Source organism: Setaria viridis, chromosome 5 (assembly GCF_005286985.2).
Source record: "Setaria viridis chromosome 5, Setaria_viridis_v4.0, whole genome shotgun sequence".
Lineage (NCBI taxonomy): Eukaryota > Viridiplantae > Streptophyta > Magnoliopsida > Poales > Poaceae > Setaria > Setaria viridis.
Window position 1 is genome coordinate 23,849,446 of NC_048267.2, and position 20,428 is coordinate 23,869,873.

Below are 20,428 nucleotides of genomic sequence, written 5' to 3' on the forward strand. Positions count from 1 at the left end.
CAGTGGTTGCAGTGTCATGCACCTTTCAGTTATGCCACATTGTTGTATGAAGTAAAACTGAAGAGAAAACTGAAGGTGATGTCGCCATTAGCCTACCCTGAAATGAATAGCCCAGCTGCACACTTCACATGATCTTGGATTGTTGTAGTAAAGGCCAGTAGCTGCAAGCCTGCAAGTGCAACCTGCAACATCCTATATGAGTTTCTTTGCTATCAGGTAATTGATGCGTTTGAACAGTTGGTAGTAGGACCAATGCAGAGAGACAGCTTCTGCATGTTTGTTAGATTCTCCAGGTTCAGTATAACTGAGTATAGTGTCTTTAAAAAACTTCTAGGAACAATATGCTTGCTTTGTCAATCAAATTGCTCTTGAAGCAAAGATTATAGTCAGTTATTGCAGCCTTGTGCTATTTCGTCAGGTGCTTTCCCTTTATACATAACAATGACATGCCAAACTCACATCCACTTTGCTGCTTAGGGAATGTTTAGTGCAGCAAACACCTGACCTGTCATTTATATTTGTGCTGACTTGTAGATCCCACCAGCACCATTAAGAGTTGGGGAAGGTGAACCACCCCCTTCTTAGGATCCGGTATCAACTCCAGCAAGTACAGAATTCTATCTATCTTTAAGTCTTTCATTTTTTCTATTGCAATGAGTAAAATTGCCATGACAACCTGTTTAGCCTTCCATTTTATCTATTTAGCTTCTATTTGACTATAAATTTATATGCTTTAGTTCTACAATGAATATCTCATTGAGAGATCGTGTTAGAAAGAGGAGGGAGGAAGAAGATGATGACATGATGATGTTTCTATTCCCTGCCATATATCTGATGGGTTCTGCTAGAGAAGGGGGAGTAAAGAAGAAACGTCATACATCAGAAGAAACAGGAGGGGTTAAGGTTCGTCGACTCCTTGAGGGACATATCAAGAACTGTCAAGTTACATTTAGGATGGAACCCCACATCTTCAAAGAGTTGGCGACTTATCTTAGAAGGAAAAGGCTCGTTGTTGATACAAGGATTACGATGGAGGAGAAGTTGGGTTTCTTCCTATACATGTTAAGTCGCAACGCCTCATATGAGGATCTTGCAGTGACCTTTGGGCACAGCTGTAACAACTCTACCTAAATTAAGTGCTTTTAACTATAAACCAGTGATAAATCCCTAATTAAAGAAGTGAAATGACCTTTATAACCCTAAGAAGCTCTTTTTGGAGTTTGAAATAAATCTTGAATTTTTATATACAAACTTAAGTTTCTGCCCAAATAAGAGTTTTAAAACTTTTTAATTCAAACAACTTTTGTTAAAGACACTTTGACTAATTCGGAGCGAAAGGGAGTCAAAAACAGCAATCCAAAACCGGTTTACTAAGGAACCCTAAAAGCCTCTCGAGTCCTGGAATTCGAGTTTTCCTTCATCTTTGCAAGCTTTTATCTCACAAATTCCTATCTAAACTCAAGTCAGGGCCTGAATGAAAGTTGTAGTACCTAGAGTGTGTTCCAACTTTGTTACACAAACCCATATCCAAATCGGGCCCGAACCTGTTCAAAACCCCGGTCGAAGTGAGGTAAAACAATCAACTCACCCCTAATGCCTTAAAATCCTAAGTCTGGGATTCCAGATTTCTGACTAACTTTGGCATGAAATATCTTCAAATCCTTTCGCAATCTAAACCGACACCTCAAACAAAGTTCGAAGGACGTCCAGAGTTGTGCAAGTTTGTTTAAAGGAGTTTTGGAGGACGTGTTAAAAAAAATCGGGAGAAAGATCTCCCCAAAGCTGGTCGGGCTTGCTACCCGAAGGGAGCCTCGCACCCGTGTGCCAGAGCACGTTTGCTCGCGCGCCGCGTGGCCGCCGGCCACCGGCAGCTCGCCGGCGCCCTATTACTAGCGCGACAGCAACGGGACGAGAGCCACGGCGCCCAACCCGCGCCCGTGACAGGACGGGGCGAACGCCGGGCTCGCCAACCGCCGGCCGCGCGCGTGTCGCCTTCCGCATGCCACGGCTCTGCTCTGCCAACCCCGTTCCGCCCGTCCGCCAAGAAAGCTGCCACACCCACGGCGTCCCGCGCCTCCGCCTGCTCGCCCAATCCCCACGGTAGCCCTCCGCCTCGCCCGCCTGACAGACCGGAAGCCCCAGACGCGCGCCGCCCAAGGCCAATCGCCGCCGAAGACCACCCGGAGCTCCGCCTCCTCTGCCCAATGGCGCCGCTGGCCAATGGCCGCCTTGCCCGTGCACTCACCGCTCCCGGCCTTATCCCTTCCCCACCGGAGCCCCGCCTCGACCCTTCGCCCTACCACGGCTCTATAAAAGGGACCCCCTCACCGGCAATGCCACCCCTTGCCACCGCCCGCACCCGCGCCACCGCTTTCTCCTCTGCGCCGCCGCTGAGCTTCCGTGGAGCTCACCCCTTTGCGCCACCCCACACTCCGGCGACTTTGCCACCACACTCTTGAGGAAGTTCCCCTCTCCGCTCAAGCCGCTTCTCCCAACCCACTAGTTGCCTGTTCCTACGCACGGTGCTAGAGCTTGCTAGTTGTCCATAAGAAGCTCCGCCACCGCTGGAGAACCGTCGAAGCCTCGCCGCCGCCCAAGCCTTAGTGCGTACGACCTTCCACCCAAGTCTACTCCTTTTCGACCCCAAGGCTTCACCGGTAGACCTAGAGGTAAGCCGCGGACCCCTTTTGTTTCGGTTCGCCCGACCCTTTCTGTTCGGTACGCCCGACCCCTTTTTTTTTCGGTTCGCCCGACCCTTTTTGTTTTGGTTCGCCCGACCCCTTTCTGTTCGGTTCGCCCGACCCCTTTCTGTTCGGTTCGCCCGACCCCTTTTGTTTTGGTTCGCCCGACCCCTTTCTGTTCGGTTCGCCCGACCCCTTTCTGTTCGGTCGCCCGACCCCTTTTCTTTTCGTGTCACCCGATCCCTTTTCTTTTCGTCTGGCCCGACCGTGTCAGTTTCGCCGACCTTTCTCCGCCTCGCCCGAGGGCTCGGCTGTATCTTTTTCTTTGACCCAAGGGTATCAGTGAAATATTTTCGGGGATTTCTCTGTGTTGAGTCTAAGGATCTCGATATGGTTTTTCCTTAAATCTGAGGGTCAGACCATCAGTTTCTCCAAATCCAACCCTTTTATCCTGTTCTCCACCAACTGAAGTTGGACTCCCCCACCTTTCCTGTAGCTTTGCTACAAGTGTCTGAGTTAAAACATGCGAGTGTGTTGAAATAACCATCTAAAATGTTTAACCCCTACATTGCATTTCCGTGTAGAGTTAAATCTCGCCGACGGAACTTACGAGCTCCACCCGGCACCGGAAGAAGACCCCGCTGAGGAGCTTCACCCCTTCGAAGACGAGACCGAACCGAAGCAAGACCTCGAGGACCCACTAACTTTTCCTGAAGGCAAGCCCCGGTGCATGAATTCCCTGTTTTACTTTTATGCCACTTATTGATGCTTATGATTGTGCATTTACGTTGGTAGGAGTTGATTGGAACCGTAGATGCATGAACTTAGTACCTTGATTTGAATACTAGTTGCTAAGGTTGAGTAGTTGCAATGCTTAATAGGTCCCGGTAAAAGTCTAGTGATTTCCTGTCACTCGCGAGTTATAGGAGTTGAATGTTTCAGTTATGTCGCAACTATAAGGATGACGGACAGGGTCAGGCTTATGTTCGATACTTGGTGGATTGCCCCGTCTGTCTAAATGAAAATGGACTAAGGTCGAAACGTGTCGGCGTTTGTGATCAAGTGTTTGAAAGTACTAATCTCATACCTAGAATGGGATGGGGAAGCCTAGTACCTGATTGAACTGGGATGTGGCATACCCTCCGGCTGTCCTTGGAACGTCGTTCCCATGGTGCATCATGTGGGTGCAAGTGCGGTCACAGTGCAGCAATAGGCCGGGACTGTGGAGCATTGCACGCCAAAGGCAGTTGGCCCTGACACGTGCCTAAGGGATCGATGGGGACGGCTGACAAATGAAGTGACCCTTCGTGGTGCACAGATGTCGTGAGATTAGGTTTGCCATGCATGGTTAATAAATTCGAATCGATTCGTCTGCCTCTCACAGTTTGGGACTACTTGATCGCTATTCTGCACTGAGTAACGATGAAACATGATTATGAGATTAAGTTGATGCTTGTTAAGTAATTGCTTGGAAATCATGCTTGTTTAGTATAAGTTGCTAATCTAGACTGGATAAAGAACGTAGAACATGAGCTAAAATGTTGAAAGTAAGGACTGACTTTAGACGCTTTTGGCAAAGAAAACCCCAGAGCCAGAAAGCCTTGCATGTCTAGGTCTTGGTCGTGTTTTTCCCCCGACGGGTCAGTCTTGCTGAGTATTAGTTGCTCAGCCTTGTTGTGGCTAATCTTTTTGAGGTAATGTCAATAGTTTGGTTGCTGGTACCACTTGGCCTACCCAGCTCCCTCCAGGCTGGACAGTCGAGTGGGATCCCTCCTCGGACGGCAAAGGAAGGAATTTTTGATGTCATGATCGGCTCCGTCGTGATGTCACGTATCGACGTATTGCTTCCGCTGGTTTTATTTGACTTTCGAACCTCGCATTTCGGTCTGAATTTTGAAAACTCCGATGTAATAAAATGTTGAACTATATTGTCGTGATGGAATGTTGTAACCTCTGTGCTACTTACCTTCGCGTGAGCGATGCTTCTCGATCCTGTTTATGTGGTTAATCGGATGAAATCCGATGGTCGACCAAGTTGACTTGCTTAAAGTGCATAATCGCGTGTCAGGCGACTTCAATGCATTTTAGTCAGGTTAATTTGGGCGGTTCCGCCACAGCTGGCATCAGAGCTCGAAGCACGATACGGAGAACAACAAACCTTAAAACACTATTTTCTGACTAAAATTTGCAAGAAGTAAATCGAGAAGTTCGTAAGTTCGTTAAGGATGAGTTTAGTTCGAGGAGCCCTAGGGGATTTTGGGGTTGTTTTTAAGGTGGCTAATAGTTATAGGTTATCTTCTAACTTGCAGCACTTGTTGCCACGTCTATCATACGTGTGCCGAAATCCGCATCGCGAGTATGCGAAGGGTTATAGGAATTCGATTCCAACGAGCCTATCATCACGGTTGTTTCGCCCACGTCTATTATACGTGCGCAGGTACTACCATTTGGGTTGAGAGTTGTGATCAGTTTTGTAAGTTGTGTTAAATCTCCCAAGTAAACTGCTGAAAAATTTTCACAAGGTACTACCATTTGGGTTGAGAGTTGTGATCAGTTTTGTGACCCCCTGTTGGCTGTTAGCCCTAAGTGCACACTAGCGGAGTTTCTGCTGTTTTGACCACCTTAAGGACCTTTTCTGTGAGGAGTCCTTTAAGAAAAGTTTTTTAGAACTTAGTAAAGGACTTACTGGTAGAATTTCAGTTTTTTTAGGTCTCTGGTTTGGAAGATATGTTCAGTTTATCTTGACTTGGTCTGAAAAATTCCAGCATGTACACTTAATGGGAATCTGAGATTATCACCTTGTTAGGTTCTGTTCTAGCCCTACCTTTGAATACCAAACTTGTTACACACTATCTAAAGAACATGCTGGTAAAATTTAAGAAATTTTGGAGGAATACTTGCTGAGTTATGAGCTTTTCTCTAACTGCCAGAAATCTGTTTGATTTCCAAGTGTTAACTCCGTTTCTCACTTGACCTTCGGTTACAGATGGCGCAGCCCGTGCACGTTGCAGTCGGTACGGATGGCACCACCTACTCATGGTGCCTTCACTACGAAGGTTTTCCAGCCGTGTTGTGGGACACCCTGCGCTCTTTCGGGTACCAGTCGCCGCCGGTCTATGCGGGACGTGCGTACCAGGACCGAGGGATTCCACGGAGCCGCGTGCACGTGCGGGTACCCCCGCCTCCGGATCAGCCACAGTGGCCGCTGTTGGAGGTGGTGGCCGAGGGACACACGCTCCACGATACCTGGGAGTTTGCAGCCTTGCAGACCTTGACACATTTCTGCCGGGCACACCCTCTTGAGATCGCGCTGGACCCGATTGGGTTGTTCCCTGCCCGGGATACGAGGGACCCGGACTGGTTGGATCGTATGGATCATATGGACTTGCTCGGGCTTATGGATCCACAGCGCACGATTTTTTTTTTCAGCTCGTTGCCTGAACGTGTTCTACAGGATGGTTGAGCTGCAGAGCCGAGCGATGGCTACGGTGATCGGGATGGCAGTGGCTAACTAGGTTGCCTTGTCTACCGTGCAGAGTGGCATGGTGGACCAGTCGCTCGAGCTGGTACAGAAGGATGTCTAGATTGCTGAGATGCAGGACAAGATTACTCGTTTGGAGGAGAAGATTGTGAGTATGGAACACGATATGGAGATCTTGGCTGACCAGTTCTATGATGTGAACATGGAGCTGGCGAACGCCAATGAGCACCTACAGGAGCATCACGATGAGCTTAATGCCATCCACACCTTAGAGGTGCAGCAGGATGAGCCGATGGCCCAGGAGGAGGAGCCCGAGGAGATCGAAGGCTTTTCGAGCATGGACTATGAGGATGCCTCTCCGCAGCCTCCAGTGGGTGATGCTCACTCTCCGGTCCTTAGCTTTGCCTCCGTGGGCAACCTCGACGACTTCTAGTTGTGTTGGCTGGTTGTTGAGCGGTTCTCTGTTGTTTTTACTCCTCGGCGACCTATATTTTGGCCAGTGATGGAATAGGTTAGCTTGAGTTGAGTATTTGGGATGTTGAAACTGATGCTATGTAGGATTGTCATTGCTACCTCTGGTGTAATGTCTGAAAATTATGGCAGAATTGCAGTGACCATTTCTCCTTAGTTTTACCCCTGTCTCCACTCATTTTTGAGCCCAAGTTCGTGTACCAAAGTTGTGCGAAAACTTCTATCCTAGCTACTCGTAAAGTTTCAACTCCTTCGGTTTTGTCAAACGCCCGCTAGAGCCAAAATTCCACTGCTCAGCTTGCTGAAAAATCAGCTGGACAGCAACCTGCTAGAACATCTAAACGACCTCTTTCCCTTCCTTTTCGGTCAACAAGCGTAACATGAAAGTGGTTGTGAACGACATATGCTAACCCTCGCTTAAGGATGAGAACCATGTGCCCTTCAAAGAAGAGATATGCACCTGCTCAATAAAGTAGATTGTTGCTTTTGCACCATCGGCAAGAATAGCGTTATCCTTTCCGCACATAATGTTCCTTATGGTTAAACAAGGTTTTGGGGGCTATGTGGCTAATGGAAAGGTGGATCTTGCAGATGGCGCATCGCACACGCTCCGGCTCCGTTCCCAGTGGCAGCGAGGTGCCTCCCCCACCTCCGCCTCCGACCACCCTCGAGTCGATCTTGGCAGCTCAAACCGAGCTGTTGAGGCACATCGCTCAGGGGCAGCAGCAGCCGCCCCAGGGAGGAAGGGCCCATCAACAGCCCCATGTTGCTCGCTGCTAGGATTTTCTGGGGACCCAGCCTCCTTTGTTTCACAAGACGGAGGACCCACTTGACGCCGATGCCTGGATTCGCGCTATCGAGTCCAAGTTCTCCCTTCTCACCGCCCATTGCCCGGATGAGAACAAGGTTCGGTTCGCCGCGCAACAATTGTGTGGTTCTGCTCTCCTGTGGTGGGAACACTACCACGCCATGTAGCCGGCCGACCACGTCGTCGGTTGGGAGGAATTCAAGACGGCGTTCAGGGGCCATCACATCCGTGAGGGTCTTCTGGAGCGCAAGCTCAACGAGTTCCTGGCTCTCACTCAGGGAGGTCGCGATGTCCTGCACTATGCGCAGGCTTTCAATGACTTGTGTCGCTATGCAGCTATCATGCGGACTCCGATGAGAAGAAGAGGGACCGTTTCCGTAGAGGCTTGAGTTTGGAGCTCAAGGAAAGGCTGAATCCCATCAAAGTGGATTCCTACAATGAACTGGTGAACCTGGCAATTTCCCAGGAAGATTGCATGAGGGCCCTCAAGGCCGACATGAAGAGGAAGGCCCCAATGCCGGCACCCGGCCCGCCTGCCCAAAAATACAGAATGGTTCCCCCACAAGCGCCTCGCAGGCCCGCACAGCCTGGGAGATGGGTTGCTCGACCTCCACTGCAGGCAGCACCTCGTTTCCCCGGATTCCAGCCGCAAGGGCCCCGACCTGCTCTTCCGATGCTGCCGCGCCCAGTCACTGGAAACCGCTGTTTCACCTACGGGAACCCAGGACACTTTGCCAAGGACTGCCCCCGCAACAAGAATCAACGACCCGGTTAGAGCAATACACTAGGCAACAAAGGGGAAGAAGCCGAAGGTTCAGGTCCGACAAGGCCGGCTAAACTTCACCACCCTTGCTGAACTTCCAGAGGGCGCACCAGTGATGACGGGTACCTTTTCTATCTATGACCAACCCGTCCTTATTCTGTTTGATTCAGGAGCATCTCATAGTTTCATTGGGACTAGAATCAGTGCTAAGTGTGGGTTAGATTTCTGTCACACCAAAGGTACCTACATAATCTCTACCCCGGGTGGAAAGGTAGCTTCACACCAAGTGAGCCGCAGAGTACCTATCCAGTTAGGGAGAACCCTTCTTAAGGAAGACCTACTTACCCTTGGGATAGAAGGAATAGATGTTATCTTGGGTATGGATTGGATGACCCGACACCGAGTGACCCTAGATATCCCTGCCAGGGCAATCCATATAAATTCACCCAAGTATGGTAGCTCAACTATACACTTACCTCACCGAGAGTGCCAAACTTCTTGTGCCTATCTCGTGTCTGAAGCCCGATTGGAAGATATCCCAGTAGTGTGCGAGTATCCGGATGTGTTTCCAGATGATTTGTCGGGTATGCCGCCTGAGAGAGATATCGAGTTTGCCATCGAGTTGCAATCAGGTACCGCCCCAATTTCAAAGAGACCATACCGGATGCCACCAGCCAAACTGGCAGAAATGAAAACTCAGTTGCATGATTTGTTGGAAAAAGGTTTTATTCGCCCAAGTACATCACCTTGGGGTTGCCCCGCCTTGTTTGTGAAAAAGAAGGACGATAGTCTGCGTATGTGTGTGGACTACCGACCTCTCAATGCGGTGACGATAAAGAACAAGTACCCACTACCCCGCATTGATGTTCTGTTCGATCAGTTAGCTGGAGCTAGAGTGTTTTCCAAAATTGACCTCCGTTCTGGCTACCATCAAATCAAGATCCGCCCGTGCGACATTCCAAAGACTGCCTTTTCTACACGATATGGACTCTACGAGTACTTAGTCATGTCATTTGGGCTTACTAATGCACCGGCTTATTTCATGTACCTCATGAATTCGGTGTTTATGCCTGAACTCGACAAATTCGTCATGGTATTCATTGACGATATCTTGATGTACTCGAAGAATGAGGAAGAACATGCAGAGCACCTACATACTGTACTCCAACATTTAAGAGACCACCAACTCTATGCCAAATTCTCTAAGTGTGACTTCTGGCTGGACAGTGTTAAATTCTTGGGACACAACATATCCAGAGATGGTATAGCAGTAGATCCAAGCAAAGTGCAAGAAGTAATGGATTGGAAGCCGCACACTTCAATTCATCAGATTCGAAGTTTTCTTGGTTTAGCCGGTTACTACCGTCGCTTCATCCCTGACTTCTCAAAAATAGCTAAGCCAATGACGGAACTGCTGAAGAAAGGAAGTAAGTTTGTGTGGAGCGACAAATGTGAAGAAGCTTTCCACACCTTGAGACAATTATTGACTTCTGCGCCAGTTTTAGCTCAGCCCGACACCACTAGGCCATTTGACGTGTATTGCGATGCCTCTGGCACTGGACTTGGTTGTGTTCTTATGCAAGATAGCCGAGTCATTGCCTATGCCTCGCGAGCGTTACAGCCACATGAGTTGAATTACCCTACTCATGATCTCGAGTTAGCAGCAGTCATTCATGCTCTGAAAATCTAGAGGCATTATCTCATGGCAACCCGATGCAACATCTACACAGATCACAAGAGCCTTAAGTATATATTCACGCAAGCAGACCTCAACATGCGTCAGAGGAGATGGCTAGAATTAATCAAGGATTATGACCTAGAAGTGCTTTATCACCCAGGTAAAGCCAACGTAGTTGCAGATGCCCTCAGCCGCAAGATTCATTGTAACTGCTTATCGGCGGTTAATTATGCCGAGACCCTGTGTCACGAAATGGCTAAACTCAACTTGGAAATTGTTCCCCACGGCACCTTAAGTCATATTTCTCTGGAGCCCACCCTGCTTGACCAAATAATTCTAGCACAGCTAGAGGACAAAGAGATAAACCTTATCAAAGGGAAACTTGCACATGAGGATGAGGGATATAAACGTTTCCGACAGGATTGGAAAGGAGTGGTACATTATGAAGCTCGACTTGTAGTTCCAAATGATCCCGAGCTTAAGAAACAAATTCTGGATGAAGCACACCTTTCCAAGTTCTCGATTCACCCCGGTAGTACCAAGATGTATCACGACCTCCGACAAAATTTCTAGTGAAGTGGGATGAAACCCGACATTGCACGATATGTTTCAGAGTGTGATACCTATCAGCGAGTTAAGGCAAGCCACTTGAGGGTAGCTGGCCCCTTGCAGCCGCTGCCTATTCCCTTCCAGCACATTTCCTTATAGTCGGACTACCCAATACCTCCCGCAAGCATGACTCCATATGGGTTATAGTGGACCGACTAACCAAAACAACACATTTCCTTCCAGTACACACCACCCACGCCATACAGAAATATGCAGAACCGTACCTTGATCGGATTGTTTCCTTGCATGGTGTACCTAAAACGATCATCTCTGATCGAGGTAGTCAGTTTGTAGCACGCTTTTGGGAGCAGTTGCAGTTTTCACTTGGCACTAAATTGATCCGTAGTTCCACATATCATCCTCAGACCGATGGGCAAACTGAAAGGGTTAATCAGATTTTGGAAGATGTGTTACGCGCCTGTGCTATTCATTATGACAAGAATTAGGACAAGTGTTTGCCATTAGCAGAATTTTCCTACAACAATAGTTACCAAGCTAGACTGAAAATGGCACCTTTCGAGGCCTTGTATGGACGTAGATGCCGAACCCCACTAAGCTGGTCGCAACCCGGAGAGCGAACGGTGTATGGACCTGACCTGGTCATGGAGGCCGAAGAAAAAGTGAGAGTTATCCGCGAAAATCTCAAGGCCGCCCAATCTCGACAGAAGAGCTATTCCGATCAAAGAAGAAGACCCATCCAATTTAAGGTTGGGGATTTTGTATACCTACGGGTTTCACTGACCAAAGGCGTACAACGTTTTGGAGTAAAGGGAAAGTTAGCTCCGCGCTATATTGGTCCCTATGAGATCATAGAGGTGTGTGGACCCGTAGCGTATCGAGTTAAACTTCCAGAGAAGATCGTAGTGATACACGATTCCATGTCTCGCAACTCAAGAAGTGCATCCGGGTTCCAACTGAAATCATTGCCCCGGAAGAATTGGAGATCGAACCCGATTTATCATATAAGGAGTATCCTGTTAAGATCCTCGACCGGAAGGAAAGGCATACTCGTCGGCAGATGGTAAAAATGTACAAAATCCAGTGGAGTAAGCATACGGAAGATGAAGCGACATGGGAGACGGAAGAGTATCTCAACGCTAACTTCCGCGGTTTTCTTTTCGATCAGGGAGGTACGTTGCACCAGCCACACTAGTTCCTTCTGCACTTGAATCTCGGGGCGAGATTCCCTTAAGGGGGGTAGGCTGTAACAACTCTACCTAAATTAAGTGCTTTTAACTATAAACCAGTGATAAATCCCTAATTAAAGAAGTGAAATGACCTTTATAACCCTAAGAAGCTCTTTTTGGAGTTTGAAATAAAGCTTGAATTTTTATATACAAACTTAAGTTTCTGCCCAAATAAGAGTTTTAAAACTTTTTAATTCAAACAACTTTTGTTAAAGACACTTTGACTAATTCGGAGCGGAAGGGAGTCAAAAACAGCAATCCAAAACCGGTTTACTAAGGAACCCTAAAAGCCTCTCGAGTCCTGGAATTCGAGTTTTCCTTCATCTTTGTAAGCTTTTATCTCACAAATTCCTATTTAAACTCAAGTCAGGGCCTGAATGAAAGTTGTAGTACCTAGAGTGTGTTCCAACTTTGTTACACAAACCCATGTCCAAATCGGGCCCGAACCTGGAAGTGAGGTAAAACAGTCAACTCACCCCTAATGCCTTAAAATCCTAACTCTGGGATTCCAGATTTTTGGCTAATTTTGGCATGAAATATCTTCAAATCCTTTCGCAATCTAAACCGACACCTCAAACAAAGTTCGAAGGACGTCCAGAGTTGTGCAAGTTTGTTTAAAGGAGTTTTGGAGGTTGTATTAAAAAAAATCGGGAGAAAGATCTCCCCAAAGCTGGTCGGGCATGCTGCCCGAAGGGAACCTCGACGCCCGCGCGCCAGAGCACATTCGCTCGCGCGCCGCGCGCTGCGTGGCCGCCGGCCACCGGCAGCTCACCGGCGCCCTATTACCAGCGCGACAGCAACGGGACGAGAGCCACAGCGCCCAACCCGCGCCCGCGACAGGACGGGGCGAACGCCGGGCTCGCCAACCGCCGGTCGCGCGCGTGTCGCCTTCCGCCTGCCACAGCTCTGCTCCGCCAACCCCGTTCCGCCCGTCCGCCGAGAAAGCTGCCACGCCTACGGCGTCCCGCGCCTCCGCCTGCTCGCCCAATCCCCACGGTAGCCCTCCGCCTCGCCCGCCTGACAGACCGGAAGCCCCAGACGCGCGCCGCCCAAGGCCAATCACCGCCGAAGACCACCCGAAGCTCCGCCTCCTCTGCCCAATGGCGCCGCTGGCCAATGGCCGCCTTGCCCGCACACTCACCGCTCCCAGCCTTATCCCTTCCCCACCGGAGCCCCGCCTCGACCCTCCGCCCCACCACGGCTCTATAAAAGGGACCCCCTCACCGGCAATGCCACCCCTTGCCACCGCCCGCACCCGCGCCACCGCTTTCTCCGCTGAGCTTCCGTGGAGCTCACCCTTTTGCGCCACCCCACACTCTGGTGACTTTGCCGCCACACTCTTGAGGAAGTTCCCCTCTCCGCTCAAGCCGCTTCTCCCAACCCACCAGCTGCCTGTTCCTACGCACGGTGCTAGAGCTTGCTAGTTGTCCACAAGAAGCTCCGCCACCGCCGGAGCAACGTCGAAGCCTCGCCACCGCCCAAGCCTTAGTGCGTACAACCTTCCACCCAAGTCTACTCCTTTTCGACCCCAAGGCTTCACCGGTAGACCTAGAGGTAAGCCGCGGACCCCTTTTGTTTCGGTTCGCCGGACCCCTTTCTGTTCGGTTCACCCGACCCTTTCTGTTCAGTTCGCCCGACCTCTTTTCTTTCGGTTCGCCCGACCCCTTTTGTTTTGGTTCGCCCGACCCCTTTCTGTTCGGTTCGCCCGACCCCTTTTGTTTCGGTTCGCCCGACCCCTTTCTGTTCGGTTTGCCCGACCCCTTTCTGTTCGGTCGCCCGACCCCTTTTCTTTTCGTGTCACCCGATCCCTTTTCTTTTCGTCTGGCCCGACCCTGTCAGTTTCGCCGACCTTTCTCCGCCTCGCCCGAGGGCTCGGCTGTATCTTTTTCTTTGACCCAAGGGTATCGGTGAAATATTTTCGGGGATTTCTCTGTGTTGAGTCTGAGGACCTCGGTATGGTTTTTCCTTAAATCTGAGGGTCAGACCATCAGTTTCTCCAAATATGACCCTTTTATGCTGTTCTCCACCTACTGAAGTTGGACTCCCCCACCTTTCCTGTAGCTTTGCTACAAGTGTCTGAGTTAAAACATGCGAGTGTGTTGAAATAACCATCTAAAATGTTTAACCCCTGCATTGCATTTCCATGTAGAGTTAAATCTCGCCGACGGAACTTACGAGCTCCACCCGGCACCGGAAGAAGACCCCGCTGAGGAGCTTCACCCCTTCGAAGACGAGACCGAACCGGAGCAAGACCCCGAGGACCCACTAAATTTTCCTGAAGGCAAGCCTCGGTGCATGAATTCCCTGTTTTACTTTTATGCCACTTATTAATGCTTATGATTGCGCATTTATGTTGGTAGGAGTTGATTGGAACCGTAGATGCATGAACTTAGTACCTTGATTTGAATACTAGTTGCTAAGGTCGAGTAGTTGCAATGCTTAATAGGTCCGTAGATGCATGAACTTAGTACCTTGTGCGTTCGTGATCAAGTGTTTGAAAGTACTAATCTCATACCTAGAATGGGATGGGGAAGCCTAGTACCTGATTGAACTGGGACGTGGCATACCCTCCGGCTGTCCTTGGAACGTCGTTCCCATGGTGCATCATGTGGGTGCAAGTGCGGTCACAGTGCAGCAATAGGCCGGGACTGTGGAGCATTGCACGCCAAAGGCAGTTGGCCCTGACACGTGCCTAAGGGATCGATGGGGACGACTGACAAATGAAGTGACCGTTCGTGGTGCACAGATGTCGTGAGATTAGGTTTGCCATACATGGTTAATAAATTCGAATCGATTCGTCTGCCTCTCACAGTTTAGGACTACTTGATCGCTATTCTGCACTGAGTAACGATGAAACATGATGATGAGATTAAGTTGATGCTTGTTAAGTAATTGCTTGGAAATCATGCTTGTTTAGTATAAGTTGCTAATCTAGACTGGATAAAGAACGTAGAACATGAGCTAAAATGTTGAAAGTAAGGACTGACTTTAGACGCTTTTGGCAAAGAAATCCCCAGAGCTAGAAAGCCTTGCATGTCTAGGTCTTGGTCGTATTTTTCCCCCGACGGGTCAGTCTTGCTGAGTATTAGTTGCTCAGCCTTGTTGTGGCTAATCTTTTTGAGGTAATGTCAATAGTTTGGTTGCTGGTACCACTTGGCCTACCCAGCTCCCTCCAGGCTGGACAGTCGAGTGGGATCCCTCCTCGGACGGCAAAGGAAGGAATTTTTGATGTCATGATCGGCTCCGTCGTGATGTCACGTATCGACGTATTGCTTCCGCTGGTTTTATTTGACTTTCGAACCTCGCATTTCGGTCTGAATTTTGAAAACTTCGATGTAATAAAATGTTGAACTATATTGTCGTGACGGAATGTTGTAACCTCTGTGCTACTCACCTTCGCGTGAGCGATGCTTCTCGATCCTATTTATGTGGTTAATCGGATGAAATCCGACGGTCTACCAAGTTGACTTGCTTAAAGTGCATAATTGCGTGTCAGGCGACTTCAATGCATTTTAGTCAGGTTAATTTAGGTGGTTCCGCCACAACAGCAACGACACCTTCCATCATCACATCAACCACTTCTTCAAGAAGGTCATTCCCACACTTTCTCATCGTTTCCTCTAGTGCCCCGATCCTAATCAAGTGCATCCGAAAATCCAAGATAATCCTAGATTCTATCCATTCTTCAAGAATTGTCTTGGTGCCATTGATGGAACTCATATCCCCGTTTCCATATCCCCTGAGAAGCATTCTCCTTTTAGGAATAGAAAGGGCACACTAAGCATTAATGTGATGGTGGCATGTGATTTCGATCTCAACATCACTTTTATTTGTAGTGGATGGGAGGGATCAGCTAGAGATTCCAGAGTACTAAGATCGGCTATGAGCAAGGGCTTCCAGGTACCTCCAGGTAAATTCTATCTGGTTGATGGAGGGTATGCAAATACTCCATCTTTCCTCGCTCCATATCGAGGGGTTCGATACCATTTGAAAGAATTTGGAGCTGGACATCAAAGACCACAAAACTCAAAGGAGCTCTTCAACCACCGCCACGCACTACTGAGAAACCATGTCGAAAGGACTTTGGGAGTGCTTAAGAAGCGCTTCCCCATTCTCAAAGTTGCCACATTCCATACATTGGAAAATCAAGTGAAAATACCTATATGTGCAGCCATCTTCCACAATCTAATCCGATTACTTCATGGAGATGAGGAATGGTTGGATCATCAACCAGATAATATCGATCCAACACACTTTGTTTCTTTACCCAATGGCGATCAAAACAATGACTCAGGCATTGCACAAGGCAATGCTTTGAGAGATACCATCACCCAAGAAATGTGGGTTTAGTACCAACAACATGTAAATTAGTCTTCATGAATTAATAAGCTTGTATCATGAATAAGTTGATGAATAAGTTAATAAGCTTGTATCATGAATAAGTTGATGAATAAGTTTTTTCTTTGAAAAGGATGGTTGGAAAAGGCTCCCCAAAGCTCAATGTGATTGCAAGGGGGTCGCCAAAGTTGAGTAGATTCCTGCCTACGACAAGTACTACAAAAAAGAAGCCTTCTCCTAAATGCAGTGGGTCAAAAAGGAATGGAGGTTCACCACGAGGTACGGTGTTTAATGTTTCTTCATGCTTTCTTGTCAATTTTGTATTATTGATGCTATGAAATTTCTATTACTAATGCTTGACCATTGTTTATGTAGGAAAACAAAGAGCGGACTGGAACCCAACTCTTAAGAAATCACTTGTTGAAATTCTGCATGAGTATAAAGATAGTGGCTATAGAAGTGACAACGGTTGGAACACTGAAGGGTGGAACAAGATGGTGAAGGAGTTCCATCTGAGAAACAAGTCTGTCTCGTACACAAAGGCACAAATTCAAGATAAAGAATGTCAGCTTAAGAGAGACTACAAGATGCTCAAAGCGGCAAGAATGCAAAGTGGGTCAAAATGGAATGAACAAAGAAATATGGTTGAAGGATCAACAGCAATGTGGGAGAACCTCATGGTGGTAAGTTAATTTCTTGAAGTAATTCTATGGATAACCTCATAGTGATAACTTTGTATTTGATCAATGTTTTTTTCAAATATGCAGACTTTCTCCAAAATCAAGAAGTTTCAAAACAACAAGGCAAGCTTTCCGCTCTTTGATGCTTTGGGAGAACTCTATGATGGTAAGTTCTGTATAGTAAGCTCTTTCCTAGTCAGATCTCTATGATGTAAAATAGGTGCTGGTCCTATTTCTCTGAATGCATTGTGCCAAATGTAGGTCATCTGGCTGAAGGGACATACAATTTTACTTCTATTGAGTCACAACATGTGGAAGAGCCCCTTCAACAAATTGATGTTGTAGAGGAAGAAGCCCTACAGGAAATTCATAAGGTACATGATGAAGAGGATGAAGAAAAGGATGCAAGAGATAAAGAAGAGGAGGCAAGAAGTGGACAACGAAGAATGGCTGCATCAAGAAAGAAACCAGAAAAGGAAGGACAAAGGCCTAGAAAGAGTGCAAAAATTGAAGCTATGATGGAGAGATTCCTTGAAATGAGGACAAAGCAAACAGAAGATGAAGCTCAACAGCTAGCAAGAGAAAATGAGACAAAAGATAAGGAGGCTGCTAAAGGTGATGAATACTCCATCAAAAGGTGCATATCGATTATCAACACAATGGAAGTGACCAAACAGGAAAAGGCCAAAGCTTATGCAATCTTCACCAAGAGCAAAGAAAACAGAGAGACTTTTATTTGTGCTAGTGAAGAAGATGAAGAATCCGCTTTGATTTGGCTTAGGAATGTTATGCATTTATATTACTAGTGTGAATAGAACATAGAATAATAGTCTCCATTGGAAGGCCATTGGTGGTTTAGTTTGTCCTTGCTCAGATGAACTAAAAATAAAATTGCTGCGGAGCTATGCTTTTGCTAGTGATCTTTGGAATTGGCTGTGTGGTTATGCCTGTTAGTAGTGTGTAATTGCTACCTGTAGCAATATGTGCTTTTGATTGTCAACTACTAGACATTTACAAAGGATGTGATCCATCTTGTTTTATTCTATTCTGATGTGTAGTCGAAGAAGAATCGTCTGCTGTATTGTGGCGTAGGCTTCTCAGGATGATCACCCTGATGTGCTTCGGTGTAGATGCAGGAGATGTTTACCTTCTTGGGTTCTAATTTAATTTTCAACTCATCAAGACTCTGGTCATGTTCATACATGTAATTTAATTTTTAGCTCATCAAGCATGGTTTTATGTAATGTGAGGATAATCATATGTTGATTTGTGATTGAGATTTTTGGCACTAAAGGTTTATTCCCTGTATTAATTCCTGTCCAACCGAACAACCAATCCCTAGATTAAATCCAGTCGGATTAATCCCATGCCTGGATTGAGGGACACGCCTGGATTCACCCAATCCCGACCTGAACTAGATACAGAGCTGAAATTAATCCAGGCCAACCGAACGAGGCCTTAGGGGCCATTCGGTTTGGCCGGAATGGCCTGGATTGCAGTCTAATCCAAGCGGATTGCAATAGCCCGGAACGAATACGACCCAATACAAAAATTGTTGTTCGGTTGGCCTGGCCCGGAACCAAACCTAGGCCGGAATGATTTCAATCCTTCCTTCCTTGGCCTAGAATCAATCCCCACCTTATCCCTCCCGGATTGGTTCCTGGCCATGGATGCGAGGAGACAGATGCTCCGCTGGCGGCGCGTGAGGTGACGAGGTGGCGGCGCGAGGTGGCGGCATGGCGGCGTGGCACATCTTTGACGGCCACCACCACGACGGCGGTCGTCGCCTTCTTGCCAGTAAGCCGCCGCCTTTTCCTCTTCTCTCCCTCTCGCCCTAGGTTTCTTGCTTCTCATTTCCTCCGCTCGATCTAGCGCTTGACCTAGGTTTGGACTACGGTATTGTGCTGGATGTGCTAGTGATTTGGTTTGCTGGATGTGCTCACGATTAGGTTTTCAATACGAACTTGTTCTCCGTCCAAAAGAAGAGCCTCTAGTTCTCTTGTTCTTGAGGTTGCCGAGCCTAGGGTGTAGTGGTGGCGACGGCGGCTGCGCGCGGAAGGGTTTGTCTTACCTGGAACAGGGAGGCTCTGGCGGGAGTGTGTACGGCCGCTTCGTGCTGGGGGCAGGCACTGCGCGAGATCCGGACCGGAGGATGCGGGGGGTCTCGAGGGTGGTGTCGTGGCATCGGCGTGATCTGAAATGAGATTAGGCCCGGCGGCACGGTATTCGCAGCGAAGGTGCCGGCCATGACCACCAACACCAAGCGTGCGTACAAGCTCCATATCCTTGTCAATTTGTTCTGCTATTTCACTAACTTTTTTGAATTTCTTGTCAGGGTGGTGCATAGCTGGGAAATTGCTGGCATTTAACTAGGAAATTGCTAGGAATTTCTTCTCAGGATCTTTCATGAGCATGTCGCTCTTATTGATGGAAGAATTCTTTATTTTCTAGATAATGTGAATCTCCGGTTCTTGCCACATTGCCTTACTTGCTATTATGCTTTAGCTGTTAGCTGTTGTTGATCTGGAGACAGCTAAGTTGATCTAAAATGATAGGTGAATGCAGCTGGGTACTGTTTATTGCACATTGAGTTTGGTGCAATTGTAAACTGTCATTCTGTTAGTTGTGATTTAAATATATTTTATGTTATGTTTTATGATAGTTGTTAATTTCTCTCATCATGATAATAGATAGTTGTTCTTTTCTCCAATGGCCTAGGCTGAATATAAGTTACAGAATGGTTGCAACTAGGCTTGGTTGTGACATAGTAGTGACAGTCACAGTTGCTAAAGCAGTCACTATTTTTTTCTTTCTTGCTTGCTCGAAACTATTATCAATCTGTTGGACCTGCCTAACAGAGTGATGCTCTTGCCAATTTTCCATGCAATATATAAGCTGAATCCTTGTAGTAAGTCTTGTTAGTTGTTCCATCTCTTGTTCCATCTCTTTTTCTTTGAAGTTCAAAGCAGTTGATTAGTATCCCCCAAAGAAAATATGTTTCCAAACAGCACCAAGACAATGAGCTTCTATGACCTCACAAACTCTTCATTCTTGCAAGTTCTCCATCAGGTGGTGGCAGGCTAGCAGCACCTCTAGATATGTTTGTTTGATCCCACAGTAGATGATTTGCTATGATGTTTCTGAGATGGTGATCCTACGGCTATCATGATACACTCTATTCTGGCAGCAATGTACTTGTGTTAGATATCATGGTGCTATGACTATGCTTTTGTAGATCACATTCGCCTGCCGTGGTGTTATGAAGATGCGTTTGTTGTTCTTGCCGTGGTGTAAGTTACCTTGGGGACAAATTTTGTGTTTGTTCTGGATAGCAACAAGGTTGTTTACTATTCACTTTTTCTGGTATTTCTATGTAATAGGCGTGTACTTTGGTCATGGATTGTAGACGCAAGCTGACCTAGAAGTGGTGTGATATTTCTATGTTTTCTTTGCTAGCTTGATCTAAATTGATTCCACTTGTGCATGTTCGGTTTGAATGGATTGGCAGAATTAAATTCTGGCCGAATTAAGTGATACAGGTAGAATCACTTAAACTGGGCCTGAAAGTAATCCTGATCCGGACCAATCCGACCAAAATCAACTAGACCTTAATTTCGAGGAGTTAAGGTGACAAAAGATTATTAGACCAACAAACCATAAGACACGTTCTCAGTCCCTCGTCCTTATCCTCTGCCGCTACAGTAGACAGCGGAGAAAAGGTGACAGAGGAGG

At 47.5% G+C, this 20,428-nt stretch overlaps 1 protein-coding gene and 1 pseudogene across 1 annotated transcript; both read left to right on the forward strand.

Moving 5' to 3' along the window:
• The first annotated feature begins 485 nt into the window (after positions 1-485).
• Positions 486-16,144, forward strand: LOC140222969 (uncharacterized; annotated as a pseudogene).
• A 6-nt stretch (positions 16,145-16,150) lies between these two features.
• Positions 16,151-19,043, forward strand: LOC117854981 (uncharacterized). The gene is made up of 5 exons (XM_072293965.1): positions 16,151-16,295; positions 16,392-16,699; positions 16,784-16,862; positions 16,958-17,070; positions 19,032-19,043. The coding sequence occupies exons 1-5, from the start codon at positions 16,151-16,153 to the stop codon at positions 19,041-19,043; spliced, it is 657 nt and encodes a 218-aa protein (XP_072150066.1).
• Positions 19,044-20,428: the final 1,385 nt, after the last annotated feature.